Source organism: Typopeltis vanoorti, chromosome 7 (assembly GCF_054136105.1).
Source record: "Typopeltis vanoorti isolate ZY-2024b chromosome 7, IOZ_Tvanoo_1.0, whole genome shotgun sequence".
NCBI classification, from domain to species: Eukaryota; Metazoa; Arthropoda; class Arachnida; order Uropygi; family Thelyphonidae; genus Typopeltis; species Typopeltis vanoorti.
In genome coordinates this window covers 121408076-121428738 of record NC_143555.1, presented here as the reverse complement: position 1 = coordinate 121428738, position 20663 = coordinate 121408076, and the positions used below count along the sequence as shown (strand labels likewise).

Here is a 20663-nt window from a genome sequence, read left to right as displayed (position 1 = left end):
CCATGACAATTTTATACGCAAGCATAGCCGTTATTTGCAAAATTGTGCTATAAATATATACCCTTTCATGTCTATAAAATATCACTATATTGCCTCATTGTACAGGGGTAAACATATGTTAAATTGGTAGTATTTTTCAATTAATATCAAATATTTTGATATATTTCTTAGTTGAACAGTGTCTCCCCAGTTGTGACCATAACATACGTTTAGTTTGTAAGACTCCGTTCCTGGTAAAGAAAGGATCGCATAGTTTGGTGGACCCTTCAAGGTTGAAGGATCCTTTGGCAATATTTGTGCGGAAACGAGAATGTTCACGCAATAAACATTGCTTGTTTGTTTGTTGAAATTGTCGGGTGATGTGCTGTGATGAGTTGAATGGTTTTCATCAACCAAACTTCGAATCAAAAACACCACTTTAAAACTTTTTCATTCATTCACACGTTGTTGTTGTTGTTTTTTAATTTTGACTTATACAGTTTTCATTATATCGTCCTAATATTCTTCTGTAAATCGATGAGAGTTTATTTCTTCTGATCATAAAAATCTTACGATAGCACTTTGTTCACTGACGTTACAATGGAAAAGGAATAGGCCAACAGTCGGTCCACCGTGCAAAGTGCAACCAAAACAGAAGAGTGGCATCTGTGGGAGTTCTTAAAAGTCCGTAAAGGTATATTGAAGTTTGTGAAATACTTGTGTTCAAATAATTTATGTGCACCAAATTTGCTTATTATCAAACATAGTGCAAAAACGTAGCGTTGGTAAATTTTAATTTTTATGCTGTTATGGGATACAGGGGAAGAGCTGTTAGTTTCTACAGATATATAGAGGCTGTGCGTCCTCAGAGTAGTCCGATCTGTGATACGGATTCATATCTTCAGTTAGAATAAGTACTTCGTGATTAGTTCAACATTCTTTACACTGAATCATATGAAGATTGGCTTAAATGAAGCTTAACTAGTCTGGTTCACTTGAATATATTTACAATGCAAATAGTAACATACATCATCACCAGACAGCGCTCCATAATCCTGGGTGACTATTCTTATGAAGAAATATTTCAGTCTTGAGGTAACCCACCTTACAGACTAGAAAAGTAAGGGAGCGACATGAATGAAGTTTATAAAACAGTTGAGGGAATGATTATGTTGAATTATAGGGATCTTTCTATTTCTTTATTTTACAGGGATCAGAAGGGGGGGGGTAATTTTTAAAATAATACGGTCGCTGGCAGACTTGGTTGTGATATATATAGCCATATCCACTACTCTGAGAACGCACAGCCTCTATGTCTATAGAAACTAACAACTCTATAGCAACGATACTAGTTGTTGCTATTTGTTGTGTACTATAGAGTTAAGTTGGAATTTTGGAATCCAGACGTTTAAATAAAAAAAGAGGTAACCTAGCAATTTTAATGTTTTGTCTCTTGTTGAAAATTTAAATAATCGTACAAGGCGTAAATTTTGTAATTGTTTGCTGCACTAATTATAAATTATTACCACAGACGCAATACAGGAAGATGCAAAGTATTGGCGCCTAGTTTTGGTAAAGAACCTAGGGGGCAAAAAATATAAATATTCTTCTCAAGAATGTGTTTTTATCTGAAGCGATTGTTTCTTACCTTTATAATATTCTTCACATGGTAGCTCTCCACCTCAGGAAACAGTTTCCTAACTTCGGTTATAAACATCCTTCCCTTGAAGAGGAACACGTATCTGTCAGCAGTTACATTGGAAGCATCCGTCACTTCAAACCAGTCCTGAAATAAAATAAAAGTTTTAATTAATCAAGGAGAAGTCGTAGCTTAGGCTTAAGAATTAGGTAGGAGATGAATTTCGGACTATATAAAAAATAAATAGAAATAAATAAAAAATATAATGCAAGGGATCCAATAAAAACTTGTTTCCATTGAATCCCTTGCGAGCTTTTATTAGACAAGCATCTTTAATGAGATTTAACATGAGCTCTCTCCATCTCTCTCTCACATTATGGATTTAGTAATGTGCGTGTTACACCCCCCACTTAAAGGAATAAAGTTATTGCGGTAAACGAAAAATCAGTAAAATGAATGCCTACAACACGTGCTGTATAAATGTTTGCAGCTGGATGCTGATCTTCCGTAGACTTTCCAACCAAACGGCATAATCAATCGATATTGACGATGCTGTTTGGTTGGAAACACTTGAGTTCGAATCCTCTAGCATCTAAAACGCGAAGGGCCTTGAAGGTAAGCTATCCGGTTTTATACGGAGATAGCAGGGAATGTCATTCTACAAACAAGCAAACTGGTCATAAAAACGTACGCAGTTAACAAACATAGTGCACAAGACTCATAACCGTGGTTGCTTTGGCCATAAACACCAAAAAATAATTAAGAAATAAAGTGAATAAATAGCTGGATACTTTTGCTGCTATTGACGAATAATTATATTTTCAGTTGATTTCAGTTATTTAGTTACCGCCCTTTCGTGCTAAGTAACAGGCAAAACAAGTAAAGTCATAAAATTAGAAAGGCAGATTTTGAAATCCAATTAATTAAGTTAAAATTGCTGATCAGAAGAGAAGCAATTTATTAGTTCCACTACGCATGCCAGTTACTATTCTTTATAAGCTACATGAGTAATGTTGAAGGTGCCCACTGGCTAAAGATATGAACCGTGTTTTAAGGACTACTCGAGTAGAAGTGGAAGCAGCTAGATCGAGTGTGTTATGTTATGTTTGTCAATGAAATGCGTTTTCTGGCTGGTTTATTCTATTTTGTATGAGGAAAAATGCCTCAAGTTTCAAGGTGAACTTCAATCACCTTCATCTGAGATTAACTTCAGTGAAAAAGAACTACGAGTAGATGTTCCAAACACCTTTCGTGATCGAAATAGATCTTTCCAACCAAAGAGTGTACAGTTTTTTCATTTTCTACTCCACGGTTTACTATTAGTAGGATATACAGAGCATCGTGTTTTTGATTTATGGCTTAACCTGCTATTATGCAATTTCGAGTCATTAATAAGAAAGATGGTGCAGGGGGGGGGGATGCTTGACACTGACGATCATCTAACAATTGTGCATCTATTATTATTATTATTTTAATAACGACCAAATAATAATTACAAATTCTGAAGATAAACTACAGAAAGCTATTTTAGATCTAAATGAGATATCCAAAGATTATGGTATGATAATATCAACAGAAAAATCAAAAACTATGGCCTTTAAAGGACAAGATCCAGCAAGAACTAAAATAGTAATAGATAACAAGATCTTAGAAGAGGTGAATTCATTTAACTACTTAGGATGTACGATCACATATGAAAATGGAAAAGATATAAACGTAAAAATTGTAAAATATTTAAAAATAACAGGTGTAATTAACTCTGTATTTAAACCAAACCTAGTTCAAAAACAAACCAGACTAAAAGTATACAACACATTAGCCCTACCAGTCTTAATGTATGGAAGCGAAATCTGGACAATAAAACACAAAGACAAACAAAGATTAACAACAGCAGAAATGAAGTTTATGAGAAAAACTGCAAAGTATACCCTATTTGATCACAAAAGAAATTAGGAAATTATGAAAGAATTAAACCAAGAACCAGTAATAAAAAAAATTAAAAACTATAAACGTAAATGGATGGAACACGTTCAAAGAATGAAAACAGAAAGATTACCAAAACAAGCCTTAAAGTACAAGCCATTAGGAAAAAGAAAACCAGGACGTCCTCTTAAACAATTCAACGATGACTTCTAAGGCCGGAACTGGCCATGTCAGGCCTAAATCCTTGATATGCATGATGATGATGATGATGATTATTTTAATAACCTTCAGGAATTTCGAAATCTGGGAAGAGATTTACAAGCATCCATGGCACACACAGTGGAATTAGAGCTCACAGACTTGATGGGGACAAAAAGAAGGATTTATCCACTCAGTAAACGATGCCTTCAAATCTTAGTGAAGTATCTATTATTCGTTAATACAAATTCAAATATGCAACACTGGGATTGTTACTGTTTTCGTATTCCGCTGTTATAGTTCCAAAGGAACACGATCAAGAAATCAAAACACTGGTGAATAATCTTAGCCAGACTTAAGATTCATAGCTTTCCATGGAGGATATATTCAGTTTAATACCGGTGCCTCATCTGACAACTAAAGTGAGTCTGCCGAGAATAACCATAAGCCTTCCTCATTATTCATATTTAAATAATTTACAAAGCACTCCCTATAGGTATTAGAACACCAAATTTTATCAGGATAAAACGCCAGGGTTGATATGCCAATTTGATGAACTGAAAAACTGTAGACGAATTATTATTATTATTTTCATAATAAGAGCATAAAATTGCATTACTCTGAATCATGTGACTTTTAAGTGCCGCCAAATTGGCTGATGAGGATCAGAGTGAATAGAGTGCCTACTCTCAAATCAACGTTTTCTAATTCCACTAAGGCTATGCTACAAGCTTATTATTCCGGTTAATTGCTCCTGTTCGGGCTGGTTTTTCCTTCTTTGCGGGATGAAACACCACCATCACATTCGTATGAGACCTGTTAACTCATCTTTTATGAAAAAATCTTATAAAGATTCTTTGCATCTTAAACGAAATTCGAACCAAAACCAACTATACTACGGAAGCTTTCCATTGAGGATTGATGTTGGTGAATATCTTTAGGTAGTAGATGACTTTAATCGTCTAGTGTGATATTAGTACCCTTTTACTGGAGGTCTGAAGAGGCCTGAAAAATTCCATGTTTCTTCTCCAGAGTAGGGCTTGTTCATCCACGATAATACAATATTAATGTATCAGGGCTCGACAAATTATGAAAAATTACTCGCCATGAAAAAATGTACTCCCATTTTTCTAATAACATGTCCCAATAAGTCAGTGGGAGTTCCATAAAGTGATAGGTGGTGCAGTATCGTTTGAAGAATTGTGTGAGAACCATTCCGAAAAGGAGAATTCAATTGATTTCTTGGAAAATATAATTTGTTACGTTAATTTTTGTTACTATAATTACACTTTATGCTACTCGAGTTCTTAAAGTTAAAAAAATGTTCAGAAATTTTTAAAAAAAATTAAATAACTACTTCGCTATCTGGCCAAATCTACTCGCCACGGGCGAGTAGGAGAGTATTGGAGTATTTGTTCTCCATCTCTCTGTTTCGCAGGAGTAAAACGCTGCCACTTCTGTACAACACCCGGCTAACTTGCTTTCCGTTATAAAGTCCCTTATACGCTTTGTGAATGGGATTCAAATTCAGGTCTTTCCAAATGAGGGCAAAAATGTCACGTCATTCTCGCAACTGCACTGCAAAGGTACTACGTTCGCTGGAAACAATATCGGTCTGAATTTTTGGTCCATCACACACAATAAGAGTATCGCAATGCATTTATTAAAATTAGTCTATTAAACAACACGCAACCCGCAAACATGTCATTTCTCAATATAGTTTCCCTGTGTGAATGCACTTGCCTAATGATGCACAATATTTTCTGTGTCTGCAGAGAAAAAAAAATTCAGCAAAATACTTCGCGTATATCTTGAATGCAAACAAGAGCGGGGATTTGAAAATTTTGTTTATCCTCTGGCTTGGATGGATCACTTTTACATCATTGACCATACACTTCAGGAAGGCGTTGCCTTTCTCATGATATCTGTTCACAAAAGTGGTTACTGTCCAAAGAATTTTCTGTATACTCGACTGTAAGTTGTTTGGGAATTCATCTTACGCAAACCTGCAGAAGCTTTCATTACGTCACAGACGGAAATGAGTCTGAGTCGGTTTGCTAATTTATTGACTGTCACCGTCATGGGAATGAGAATAAGCGCGCGGAATTGTGTAGTGTTCTCATCAATTCATCAGTCGGTAAGGACAATGCCCTTTGATTCGAATCCTGTCTAGGACAAGAAAAAAACGGACTTCAAGGACTTTTCAAATGAAAGTAAGTTAGCCGGCCTCATATGGAGGTCGAAAGGATTTTCCTCCGAGAAACGTTTTATTTTTTTTTTTTTTCATGAACAGCTGGACGCACACGTGTATTCCTCCAAATGGCAATAATGTTGAGAATAAGATGTCATTGTAAGGTAAAAGCTTGACTTTCTGTCCAAAGAAAGAACGCACCAACGCAATCACTTAATAAGTGAATTGATTCCAAATACAGATAAACAAGGTAAAGATAAAATTCTACAAAAAAAAAAAAAACGTCTGTAAGAGTCTGAATAGGTAAAATAAATAATAAGTTATCTGATGCCTTTTATTTCCAATGGGTGTTGGCGGATCTGTTTTATCCTTAAGTTTTTGGAAGATCGACTCAGCCGTTACATCACTGAAAATTGAGTCAAGGCTATCCCTGATTTCACAGGCATCAAGGGGGGGGGGGGGAGAAAGAGTATGGTAAACAACTGCCGCCATCTAGTGGTTCTAATCGCTAGAAGATATCTATTATTCTTAGATATAGTATGAGTTCGATAGTTGAATCTTTCTGAGTTTCGAAATTAAAAACTCGAGTTGTGAGTTGTAGGGAGAAGAAAAAACTCCCGACTTGTCTGTGCCAAAGATCGACACAGGCACCTCAACGTATGGTATAATTGTGTACCATGAAATTACTCACCAATGAATTATCAACTGATAGTCTGGAAACATTAAAACTTTTAATTAGCTGACTATTAGTTGACTTTCTTACACTATTCGGACTTCATTTACCAAGTGCCATGAAGATTTCATTCATTTGACTAACCCCTCCTACTAAATGTACTCACGTGTTTCAGAAGTTTTCCAATCTTGTAGAGGTTTCCACTGCATCCTTCTATTGCACAAATATATTTGGCATCAGTAACTCGTCTGGGAATGCTTTGTAAAAAGTCTAATGCTTTCTGAAGGTCAGACGTGTCATCATTTAGTTTTTTACTATATTTGATGATTTCCTGAAATATGAATAAAATATAAAAAACTGTTAGATGAACTACCATATATTTAATAAGAATAATTACAAAATCATATAACAGTGAAGTGCATGCAAATTAAAAATTAAGAAAGCGAGAAAAAAAAAATTTTAATATTTACATGATTTGAAGGAAGTTTAACCTTCCATTTCGAATTATTAAATTTTCTCACGAATTTCACAATAATCTTCAGAATAAAGTGGAATGAAAGTTATTTACTACCATTATACACCCTCTGTCCAAAAAGAAACCGAACTTTTCGAAAATAGAAGAAACTAGTGGCGCCACCTGTTGTATCTTTTTTGTTGTCGAAAGCGGCAACCTTCATTAGTGTTGTGCCAACTGCTTATGACATTTGTTTCATTAGAAGCCGAGTTATAGTGCCAAGAGTGACCGTGTGTTATGACGAACGGTCGGAAAATGAGTTTCAAACAGAGAGCTGCGATTGACTTTTGTATTAAACTTGGTAAACGTTTTACTGAAACGAATCAAATGCTTCAAAAAGCATACGGTGATAAATGCTTATCCCGTACTCAAGTTTACGAGTGGTTTAAGCGAGTTCAAAGTGGTCGTGAGACGTTTGAGAACGATGAAAAGCCGGGCCGTCCATAAACTGGACTGAGCAAAGTTAACATCCCAAAAAGTGCGTGATTTCATCAAAGAAAACCTGAACTCCTCCATGAGATTGATTGAAGATGAATTGGGGATTCCAAAAATCAACTGTGCACAATATTTTGACTGAGAATTTGGGCTTTCGTAAATTGAATTAGCGATTTGTTCCCCACAAGTTGACTGACGACCAAAAAATGTATCGAATTGAACACTGCAAGGACCTCATAAAACCGCTCGTAAAGACTCAAACTTCCTTGAAACGATCGTCACTGGTGACGAAACGTGGTATTTTGAGTATGAGCCCGAAACAAAGCGCCAGAGTACTGAGTGGAGACCACCAGAAGAGGGGCATCCGAAAAAAAGTCGCTTGGAGAAGTCAAAAGTAAAGACAATGCTGATTTGTTTCTACGATTCCAAGGGCATTATCTGCAAAGAATTAGTTTCGCCTGGCCAAACGGTCAATGATTAGTTTTATCTCGAAGTTTTGAAGCGATTGATAGCGAGAATACGTCGCGTACGGCATGAATATCGTGATGATCGACCGTCGTCAAAACACCCTGTCACTCTTGGCACTATAACTCGACTTCTAACGAAACAAATGTCATAAGCAGTTGACACAACACTAATGAAGGCTTTCGACAACAAAAATATAATACAACAGGTGGCACCACTAGTTTCTTCTATTTTCGAAAAGTTCGGTTTCTTTTTGGACAGAGGGTATATGTACAAACATGCAGAGAATTTATGAATGTTTTCCACATATAAAGGGGGGGGGTGAGTCCTCATCTTTGCATAAAAATATTGGTCTGGCTGAGATTTCTAGATTCAGCACCTAAAAATTATTTTACTCTCAGAGAATGTCTATACATTAAAGAATTGTCTGTTCGTGGCTGCTCGCATGGTGTCAGTTCCGAGTAATTTCCGAATTTGGTTACAATTAAGATAAATACGATGAAAATTTTGTACAGTGATGTTGAAAATTGTTTTCTTTGTGTTACAGAGATTAAAAAGTACTATTTGATGAGTTGCTTTGGAACAGTACAGTTATAGACTGAGTGCTGCTTTAGATATTTTCCGTAATAACACACACACACACACACACACACACAAAGAGAGAGAGAGAGAAATGATTGCCTATTCAAACTACAGGGTGTCCCAAAATTCACGCAAGAAGTAATTTTGATAGAAAACACAGGTTTTTAATTAAAAATTGTAATTTCTTATTGATTCATAAAGTATACAGTATAGGGGTATGCATGGAATAGCATATCGGGTAAATGGCCTCCACGGCTTTGCTGGCACATACGCACTCTTTTGTCGAAATTTTCCATGACCGTTTTGCATAAATGTGGCTGAATTTCGTTGATACAGCGCTCAATTTACTCCTTCAAGGCGTGGGTGGTCGTGGGCTTGTTGGCATAAACCTTAGAATTCAAAAAACCCCAAAGAAAAAAAGTCCAACGGCGTTAAGTCACATGATCCGGACGGCTAATTCTGATCACCAAAACGGGAAATTACACGACCAGGAAATGACTCATGCAGTAATTGAATTGTTTCTCGGGCTGTATCGCATGTGGTACCGTCTTGTTGAAACCACATGTCGTCCACATCCATATCTTGCAATTTAGGCACAAAAAACTGGATTATCATGTCGCGATAGCGAGCACCATTAACTGTTATTGCCTTACCAGCCGCATTTTCGAAGAAGAATGGACCGATGATGCCTCCAGCTTAAAATCCGCATCAAACAGTGACATGTTGTGGATGCATTTGTTTCTCAACAATCACTCGTGGATTTTCTGAACCCCAAATGCGACAATTTTGTCGATTAACGAAGCCATCAAGATTAAAATGAGCCTCATCGCTGATTTTGTTCGAAAAATAAGCATTATTTTTAAAATATGGCTCAACAATGAAAATGCGTTGTTTTTTCGTGTATTTATTTCGTGTATTTATGGGTCTGGAGAACCACACAAGAGTGTGGTGAGAAAAAGCAATAATACGCGTTCGCTATGTACTGTTTTTGAGCCATACATGCACAAAGGATTGTTTTCACCATCCACTGTTATAATACAAGTTATTGCCTAAAATGCAGCGTTAAAAAATTAACACTGCATTTTAGGCAATAACTTTTAAATAACTGCTTTTAAATGAACATTTTCCTCTTGAAGACGTTAACCAATACTCATAAATATATTCCTCTTTCGCTTTTGACAAAAATAATACAAATAAATAAATAAATAAAATAACGTCCTAGACCAGGGATAGGCAACCTTTTTAAGTGTGCATGCCAAAATCGCCAAATCTTTGATGCAAAATTTTCTCACTTGCCAACGAAATTTTGGGATAACATATTATTATTTGGTGTCGTCTAAGTATTCGGAGAACGTTTTCAAATAATCAAACTAGAGCGGTAAAATCAAAGAATATTGTAAGAGCGATTATTGTAAGTCATGTAAGATTGAATGAATGGAAAAATTACTGACGGAATTTTTACTTAAAAGTACTTCTACTCTGTTGATAGCGTGGATATTTTTTATTTGCCTTTTAAGTGTAATTCTAGCTGTCATATATAATCACAAGATTTAAAGACGCAATTTTTAACATCAGGAAAAGAGTAAACAATAATTCTGAATTTTTTGTTTTTGTTTTTTTATAAAGATCAATAAAACATAAGTTTTTCAAGTTTATCCAATATATTACAGTGCACAATCCCCTAATCATTTTACTTGACTAAAGTGCAATAAAAGAAAATAAAATTATAGATATTCTTTTATTAATTCTTAATCCCTTACGAGAAATACATAAAAATTACAGATAAAATAAAATGTTATTTTACCCATATAATATAATAAACGAAATTAATCTTTACCATTTTTTAACAGAAAACATCAAATCAAAACTAGAGAAAGCAAAATAGTGGACGTTTTGTTTATTTAGCATCAATGAGACTTCTGCTGCAGCATCACTGATGACAGATAATTTATATCAGGTTTATATTTTTTTTAACCATCAGAGATATGTATGCGCTCCTAGTTTCATCTGTAAGGCTTCTCCTATTACGAGACTTAATAAAGTTCATCACTAAGAAAAATGATTCACAAGAATATGTAGATGCCAAATGGATAGTAATGTTGTTGCAAGGGTTTTTAAACATACAAAGGTTTCTAGAATAGTATTCCAAGTCCATAGTGCCTCGTTTTTCGCACTTCTCTCTGTTACTTCAGTCTCCAATCGCTCCTTTTCAATATTTTCCAAGTCAACTCTGAGGTCAACAAATTTCTGTCTCCAAATTGAGCTACTTTGAAAATCAATCAACTGCATTTCAAAATCATACATATTTATCCACGAAAACATCTGCAAGTTTAATTCATCCAGTTTTATAGTGTCTGGAATCTTAATGAATTTTGCAGTCTCTTCTAATTCTCTGAACTTAACAAATCTTAGAGAGAGGTGATCAACAGTTGACACAATGACAAAAGATAGCATTTGAAGACATTACACTGGCGGTCTGTTTAGTCATTATTTTGGAGATCATTGATGTATTTCTTTAGGTTTGGAAAATATCTAAATCTCTCCCTGTCTCCATCCCCCCCCCTTAAAAAGTCTTAGTTTCATTTCAAATGCCTTTATATCATCAAACATAACATCGAGAGTCTTACCAGAGCCCTGTAGTTTAAGGTTCAAATCGTTTAAATATTCGCAAAAATCTGCAAAAAAAAACACCAGTTTAAAAACACCCATGATGTCATACATTTTTATAAGACATTTGTTGATTAGTCAAAAAGAGATTTATTTCATCCAGTCATTCAACAAATCGTTTTAGAACAAGACCTGGACTAAGCCAAAGAACATTTTTGTACATTATTAGTCCTTTGTACACCGAATCCACCCTCATTCAATAGATTCTGAAATTGTCTTTCATTCAAAGCACGTGCAGAAATATAATTAACAACCTTGGTTATTGTTTTCATCACTTCTTGAAGTTCCTTTAGGCTAGCTTTTACACAAAGTCTCCTCATGTATGATGCAACGAAAACCTATCAGAAGATGTTGGATATGTATTTATTTACTTAAATATATAAAGAGCCAATAGGCTTCATTCCGGCGATGTAAACATTATTTAAATTAAAGGGATATTAAATCCCACATTGTTTTGAAACCGAATAAGAAACTCAAAGATCGGAATCAAAGAGTTTCATGCCGAATATAGCAAACTATAAACGTATCGGCGACTACTAGCGTGAGCAAAAGCACGTAGTTCAAAGTACGTAGTACAAACTAGGGCAACTCGTAGCAAAGGTGGGTAAAGCTCTGATCACTATTCTTAATATTTCCCATAATGTTTACATCGCCGGAATGAAGCCTATTGGCTCTTTATATTTAAGTAACTTAATGGCTTTTTGACAACTCGCAGAGCAGAGTATACAGTATAAGTTCTTTTCGCTATACCCTTTGGTATTAATTTGATCTAGCTTCTCACTGATGAAACCTCAATAAAGGTTGAAACCGGTCTGGGTAGTGACCTCTCACCATAATGTATAACAGCATACATCTCCTAGGAGATGTGTTTTACATTATGGGAAATATTAAGAATAGTGATCAGAGCCTTACCCACCTTTGCTACGAGTTGCCCTAGTTTGTACTACGTGCTTTAGCTCACGCTAGTAGTCGCCGATACTTTTATAGTTTACTATATTCGGCATGAAACTCTTTGATTCCGATATTTGAGTTTTTTATTCGGTTTTAAAACAATGTGGGATTTAATATCCCTTTAATTTAAATAATGTATTTATTTATTTATTTAATTATTTTTAAGGTGAGCCCTAGATTGCATGCCGGAAAAAAGTCGTTGAGTGCCACGGTTCGCACGAGTGCCAAGGGTTTCCCACCCCTGTCCTAAACTGATTTGCTTTTCTTTCATAAACTATAAGCCTGACTCTCTCTCTCTCTCTCCAAAAAAACTTCTCCGTAGAGCATTGACACCCTTGATCTGGTAAGACAGAAGGTAAGAGTCTTATCTAAAATAATGAATTCAACTTTTCAACTAATAAGATAGGCTAGGGCTTGATAAATATGCTTGCCCCCCTGGTAGGTGATGAGTAGATTTTGCAATTTCGAGAGTATCTGCAGACCAGGCAAAACAGAATATATGTATTATTTAATAAAAACATAAATTTCTAAACCAAGCCAAGGGTTTTTAACTTTAAAAAAGGCTAAATACAGAAGATAATGCGTCATATAAAGGATCACTCTACTTTCTAAATTAATTAATTTATTTATTTATTGACTTTTCCCTTCTTCAGAAGAAAATCTTCTCCAATGAGGATGTAACACCACTAATCACTTATAAAACATAAAACTCGTCTTGACTTACTGGGACATATAATTAAAATGGGAGGGAGTCATGGATGAGTGCATTTTTTTGGCGTTTCGAGTAGAGTTTTGCATAACCTGCCAATCCCTGAGATAGGCAATCTCATACATATGTGGCTGAGTCGTTCCTGCGTGGTAGACCGAGTTGTTCAACCCGCAAAATAAGCCAGAAAACACAATCAACTAACATGACAAACTTGGTACGAGATCACACGAATTATTTGGAATATAACAGATCAACATTTAATTGTTAGATTTACAATCATGACAGAAGATAATTTATTTCAAATACAAAATTTTGTCTGTTATTGTCAGCAGTGAAATATTATTTCTTTCCTAAAACTAAAACTTGAAGGAAGTATTATTCTGGCAGCCTTCTTAACTGTTTTAACTAAATATCCTAATATCACATTAAGATCGTTTGTGTTCATCATGCTGGGACTGCTTGGCATCAGTTACATTGAGTATACAATTACATACCCCTACCCTTGAGTAATTTTAATCAGTTATATTAGGGATTTCCCAAATCATATTAATTTCACCTAGATGGATGGAATTAATATATTAAATCTTAATTTGAGCCTTTAAGTATTAATTAAGCATTTTCCATTAATTTTGTTTTCTTAATTTTGGTTTCAATCGGACCACTTTATTCTTCTTATTATTATTATGCGACACCTCCAAGGACTCATCGCGAGAGGCAATCTACCCTACTCAACTCTACTCCACCACGCACATCACCGTCTCCCCTATCACTTAATTCTCCAACTACCACAACGGCACTACCACCATCAACGCCATCTGCTGTCTACTGCAGACAACACAGTATGTGTAAATTATGTGTGTTCTCATGGCTGATTATTTGCCTGCATGCGCAATAAAAAACCCGAGTTTCCAGGATTAAAAAAAAAAAAAAAAATGTCAAGCTTGCTCTCGTCACGACCAAAATCAAACGCAGATTATTTACAATCGAAGGACGCAATGTTCCGTTGTTCTAATAGTGCTAAAGAGGTGCTAAAAAAAACTTTCATTTCTCAAGAAATCTCAGTTTCAGTTTCAATTCGGTTTCAGGATTCCATTTTAGTGACCAAATTTGACAAAATAATTCGAAAGAAAATAAAATTATATGTTACAAATAACGTAAGTAAACTGTCGACGGTACATAAGACAAAATGGTTCCAGATTCAATTATGTGATAATTAATGACGTCATTATACAAGAATGCGATGAAACGACACTTTTTTTTTTTTTTATAAAGTTATCGAATTAATTTGTATACTTGTTTTGTATTATTTATAGTTTCGGCCAGTAAATATAGTGATCTGCTAACTAAGTAATTATTTACAAATAAATTACTTTTTTTAATTTTTTTTAATTAACTATACCCTTTGCTTCTAAAAATACTTGCACTGGATGATTTTATATTACAAATCTTGGCTGATATTCACAAATTCAAATTATGAGCAAAATATCACGCACCTGAATAAGCAGATGGTAGTCGTTTATTCGTTGTATTGGTAGTTTCAGATGTTCTGAGAGTTTCTTGTCATCGTCTATCATAATACTATGGTCCTGGAAAAAAAAGTAAAAGTGACAAAAATTAAAGTATACAGTTTTGCATATATATATATAAGCAATTCAAAATTGATTCATATGACAGCATCAACAACATATACTGTATATATATATATACAGGGTGTTCGGGATAAATTTGACAGTTTCGTAAGGAAAAAGAAAATCTTCTTTGTATCTATTAAATTTAATGAATTGACAAAAAACATTACAGGCAGAGTTAATTACAATACTATCAACAAGATTTACTCAAAATAACCACCATTAGCATCGATCACAGCTTCAATTCTGCTTCGGAACCTCGAACAAGCTGATGCTACAGTCTCCCTGGGAAGGGCCGCAAAAACTGTTTTAATTTTATCCATTAACTGGGCTTTTGTATTACTGGAAGTGCGATTGGTGTCTTTTTCAACTGCGCCCCATACAAAATAATCCATGGGGTTAAGGTCTGGGGAGTTTGGAGGCCAAACATTTGGACTGGTGAAGTCGTAGAAATTTTCAGACAACCACTTTTGACTTTTCCCAGAGGTGTGGCAAGGGGCCGAATCCTGCTGCCATACATACGGCCTACCATTGCCTACCCTTGTTATCCAGGGCTTGACTACAGTTAGCAACTCCACGAACAAAGCCCGAATTCCAATGCCAGGGTTCTTCAACACCTGTTCCTGCAGATTTGCGAGGAATTCTGCTGTACGAACGCAATCAGATCGTCTGCTAGGGATCTTTCTTCTTGCTACATCCTCGTAGTCACCATTGCAAGTCTCTAGTTCATGCCTGATTGTTTTTACTGTATTCAGGGAGCACTGGGCAGCAGTCGTAATATCCTTATTTTGATGGCGGGCACGAATCATCATGATACAAGTTATTCTCTTCCATGATTCAGGTGGGTTCCAGCTATCCATCCTTTCTGACATCTTGTATATGAATGAAGAAGGGTCCAAACTTTTAAATGAAGAGAAGTGTGTATTAATACATGTAACTTACGGAAAAATATAATTAATTATAAATATGTCAAATTTATCCCGAACACCCTGTATATATATATATATATACAGTATATGTTGTTGATGCTGTCATATGAATCAATTTATATATATATATGTGTGTGTGTGTGTGTGTGTGTGTATGTGTAGAAAGTTTTTTACCTTAGGTATAATAGGTGTTAAAGATACCAAGTTATTTTAAATATAAACCTGGTTTTATTTACTCCATTTCCCAAGTAAGCAAACAGACAAGTCAGTCAAGTTTGCACCTGCAAGTTAGGAATAATGATCAGAGTTTATTCTTCCTTTACCACGAGTTACCTTGGTCTTGCACTACGTACAGGATCAGCTAGACTTGCAACACTTGCAGGCGCAAACTTGACTGACTTGGCTATATGCTTACTTGGGAAATGGAGTAAATAAAACCAGGTTTATATTTAAAATAACTTGGTATCTTTAACACACACACACACACACACACACACACACATATATATATATATATATATATATATATATATATATATATATATATATATATATATATATATATATATATATATATATATATATATATATATATATATATATATATATATATATATATGGAAGTTCCTCTACTTCCAAAGATTTGAAAAAACTAATCGATAGTATACGGAATACAGAATATGAATCTTTCGGAACGAGTTACTTTCGCCCATGAAATTTAAAATGAAGTCTTTAAAGCTTTTTTTTTTCCATAATGACAATTCCGACTACCAGTTGACAGCTCACATGCACCAACATAACTTTCAAGCACAAGCTCCAAGGTATACTGAGTTTCGACGTTGTCTCTAGAGCAATAGTTCGAAATACGCTCTCGAGTCAGTGGAATCCTAAATCAAATAACAAAGAAAACGTGATAATACAGACACTTCCGAGATTGTGCCTTTCAGATAGTTAAATACCAAGGCAACTCATGCTACGTTTCCATATATGGTCGATAACTTTTCAAAACTTCGTCTGAAGGTTCAATAGCGCAAATATTTTCTTGCTTATTTTATTATAGCATGTAAATAATTTTTGTTGGGGTGCGCCTTTTGCCTGACGTACGAGTAAGTGCTGATAATTGAAACCTCAATTTAGTTGTAACGATAACATTCGTCCATATGACGAGTTCGTCTATTTCGACCTTAATCACCTGACACTCCCTCTCCATGAAAGACTTAAATTCACTGATAACAAACAAAGGAATCTCTCACTATGATGATATTTAAATTATTATTTTTCCATGTTGTTTTCTTTAATCGTTGTTAATCCAAGTAAATCTAAATTCGTAAGTATTTAAAATTCATCACCTGTTTCATCACTATTTTATTTATTTCTAACTTATACCTGATTGATTGACTAATCACAAGGTTTTTTTCTATTGATATTTCCACGTTATTTTAGGCAATTCTTTTGGACATGAAATACTTCTCTTTGCATTATTATTCAACATTTATTGAATAAGCTTTTTATAGATTTTGAAGATTCTTCTTCTTCTTCAGCTTCATGTCCACTGAAGTGAGATCGCTGTAGCAGCGTAAACGAAGTCTCTTTTGGCTGTTTATTCTGTTTCGAACCAACCAGTTCAACACAGATGTCGGACCAATGAAACCTTATCAAAATGGACTAATAAAAGGATATAATGAATATATAAACGCTTGGGCGGCGCCTGTCTTCTAAGTAGTCCACAATAAGGAAACTCGTGAATGCTAGTGAGTGTATTCTTGTAAGCTCTCTGGTCAACTTACCTTACGAAACTTTCCTAGTTTCGACATTCGGCTTTGAAATAATGCTGGATCTAATATCCAATTTGCTTATATAATTTTGCATCGCCGAAATGAAGCCTTTTGGCTCTTTATTTTAGTAATTACTTCAAAGACTTTTTTTTTTCAGAACACCAATTTATCGAGACCTAAAATGCGAAGCTCCTATAAGAAAAAGTACTGTAGTGTAACAGATAACAACAGTTTGACATAACACCTCTTCATCGGCAAAGAAAGCGTGAATTATAAACAAGTAGGTAATGTCATAGTAGACCCAAGAAAACTGTAGGTTATGCATAGTGGACTTTATTCAGCTGATGGTTTTCATTCATATTCTTATACTTCCAATTTTAAATAGTTATCAGTTACATAATCTAAAATATGTTTCTATATTTGCTTCAATGTTCCGTGTATGTTACGTACGTCGGTCTTGTTTTTTTTTTTTTTTTCTAACCTCGTTATGAAACAGTGAGTTCCGGTGTTCTTTTACTTCAGTTGCGAGTGTTACGTAATTTAGAGGCACGTGTTATAGCTCTTCGGGGAATCTTTTTGTAAAAATACTTGGTCTTCCGGTTCTGTCGTTCAACATCGGCATCAACGGATGACTGTGAAAATTTCAGCTTTTAAGACACACACACACACACACACACGCCTTTACTTAACTTACTAGTCTGATGTATGTCTATCATTAACATTAATCATTGACATTGGGAACGTTAATGGTTTAAATGCTGGCTCAGAAGAGGATTTAAAAAAAGAAAAAAGCTTACGTCGAAATATTCCTTTATCTGACCCTGAAGGAGAAGCCTCTGGGCACGTGGTTCGGTCTGACAGTAGGTGGCGTGCATATCGAAATCTCGTTCCTGAAATGAAGATCATAAGATTCATAAGAATGAAGCTTTGTGAAATATAAGGGAATTAAAAATATGACAGTGATAATTTATTAAACTGTAAGTTTCACATAACCGTGAGAACATTTCCACACACACAGACACATACAAACATAAGAAAACTCATTTCTCACAATGGCGAAAGGTAAAACTTAATACACACAGTTGTATTCAAATCATAACTTGGGAAAACCATGGAAGGCCACGTTGCAATCCTGCAGGAAATTGCAAAATATAAAACGTGAAATGTTTTACAACCCTCCCACACACAAATACACGCAGGATATTTATCATTACATTTCTTTTTCTTTCTTTCTTTCTTTTTCGCTTTTTTTTTTTTTTTGGTATAAACTGATATCACACTGCTAGCTGGATGAAGCAGTTCGTTGACATCATTAGTAGCGATACTATAAAAGGATAAGGCTATGCCCTGATTCAAATGTCAGACCAAGATTCACGTTGATAACTCAATTTAAAGCTAATGCTCGCTACTAAGAATCTGAAACATTTATAATCAGCAAGAGTTTTAAACTACAAGCCGTCAAACATATTACATGGCAGCTGGAATACATTAAATACCGTTATCCCATTCTTTACTAATTTATTTGAGATTCTAAATGTATGCGACTCATTCGTTAAAGATTTCTTTTTATTTTTCAAGACGGGAAAAACAATTAGAATTACTGCTTTCAATTGGTGTTTCAACGAACAAGTGAATAGAGATATAACGGATATGAAGATAGCATTCTAGGAAGGTATGCACATAAAGAAACGTCAGTAAGCACCACGTTGAATTTAAACTAAAAGGACACTACAGGAATACAACTCAATAACATAGAATGGGATAACAAAAATTCATGATCGACGATGGCTGCAGTTGTACTTACACCGCTAAAACTGGACTCTGGATGACAACTTCGATCAAGTGGCAACATGGCGAAGCAACTGAGCAGGACTGTACTGTTTCAATTATAAAACATCCTGAAGAAAGGGTGGTGAAGGGAGGATGGTTTTCGAGTTATGGAATTGGTCCACTGGTTTTTTAAAATACTAGAATAAATGGAGAGGTGGATCTCAGAGTTCTGGATAATGGTGCACTGGTGGAATTCTATTAACGGGTCATATCCGTTCCAGCGACACATCGCTCTGTTACAAAGCAAAGTCTACCATGACTTGGTTTGACAATAACAACGTGCGCCCATGAATTAACCAGGTCAGAGTCACATCACCATCATCAGTGGTTCTAACAGGCGCTTACGTCCCCACAACTTCCCAAATAACCTCGGATTTCACAATCGTTCAAGGATAGGGTATTAACCCTATAAGTATTCTTTTCTCTGTAAACTGAGTGTGAATACTGGCTGATGTTCCTGAAACGACCCCCCATCCAAAAAAAAAAAAAAAAAGGTTTTTATAACATGTGTTATAAGCATAACACATGTTAAGACCATGGGCGAGCTAAGAAAAATTTTATTTTTCAGAAAACAAAATTATCTGTTTATGCAAATCGGAAAATAACTCATCATCACTACTATCAGTTACCGACGATTATCCCAAGAGACGCACCTATTTTTTGTTCATAAACTGCGCAATACTGGACACTATTGCACTATTACCTAATTAATAAGTCGCGATAAAATTCACAGAGAGCACAACAAATACTTAGAATGCGTAGTTAATTGTCATTTTTCAAGGCCTACAAATTCATAGTCATCATTTGCATTTTTAGTGCCATTAGCGAACTCGCACTTCAGAATATCGTCTTTGCTATACTCTTTAAAGGCAATGAAAGCTATACATCCCCATGTTTTAGATGATCCTTTTGCGAGCTTACGTAAGAATTATTTTGTTCTTTGCTAGGTTTGCTGTCTGAGACGTTCTCGACTGGGAATTTGCGAGATGTTACATTCATTGGGTTTCTTGAAACATAGTTGGGTACAACTGTGATGACTCTGCAAATGGACAAGTAGGCAGTCTTCCAAGCAGCTATAAATCTTAAATGACCGCAATATATTATTTTTATTCATATCGCCGGATAGCTGCATCGAAAATTGGGGATAATCCTTTTTTTTAAGTATGTTTCTCGCAGAATCCATAGCGTTCGTTTAGCAGGAAAAAAAATGAGAACATTATAACAGTGAATTGCATGTGATTAGGCTGGTATCGAAACCATACCGAAATGTTTATGTAAGTAAGGTGAGTTCCATCCCATTTTCCACTGTGTGTGTTAGGCTGAGTGGCCTGTCACGACCAAGTAAGTTGGCTAGTTCGAAATCTAATTAATGTAGGGTGGATAATCCTATCTGTATAGTGTAGTATGACTATCTGTTGCGTCTGGATCTTCAGAGAGGTTTGTTTGTTTTGCGGGATCAAAAACCCGAGTTTCCGGAAATTAAAAATCCTGCTATTTCCTTATACATGTAATTGATATGCGTTTCTTTCATATTGACAGAATGTTTCCTCATTTTACTGAATTTATTCTTTAATA

At 35.2% G+C, this 20663-nt stretch overlaps 1 protein-coding gene across 1 annotated transcript in view; it reads right to left on the bottom strand.

Moving 5' to 3' along the window:
• LOC150105008 (protein Obscurin-like) overlaps positions 1 to 20663 on the bottom strand; it is a 790953-nt gene that overhangs the window by 616959 nt on the left and 153331 nt on the right. The window contains exons 15-18 of the mRNA XM_090395103.1: positions 18056 to 18148; positions 14420 to 14512; positions 6770 to 6934; positions 1628 to 1765 (exon numbers count right to left, since the gene is read on the bottom strand). Of these exons, the coding sequence (XP_090251229.1) occupies positions 1628 to 1765; positions 6770 to 6934; positions 14420 to 14512; positions 18056 to 18148 (489 nt within the window). The remainder of the gene's footprint in view (positions 1 to 1627; positions 1766 to 6769; positions 6935 to 14419; positions 14513 to 18055; positions 18149 to 20663) is intronic.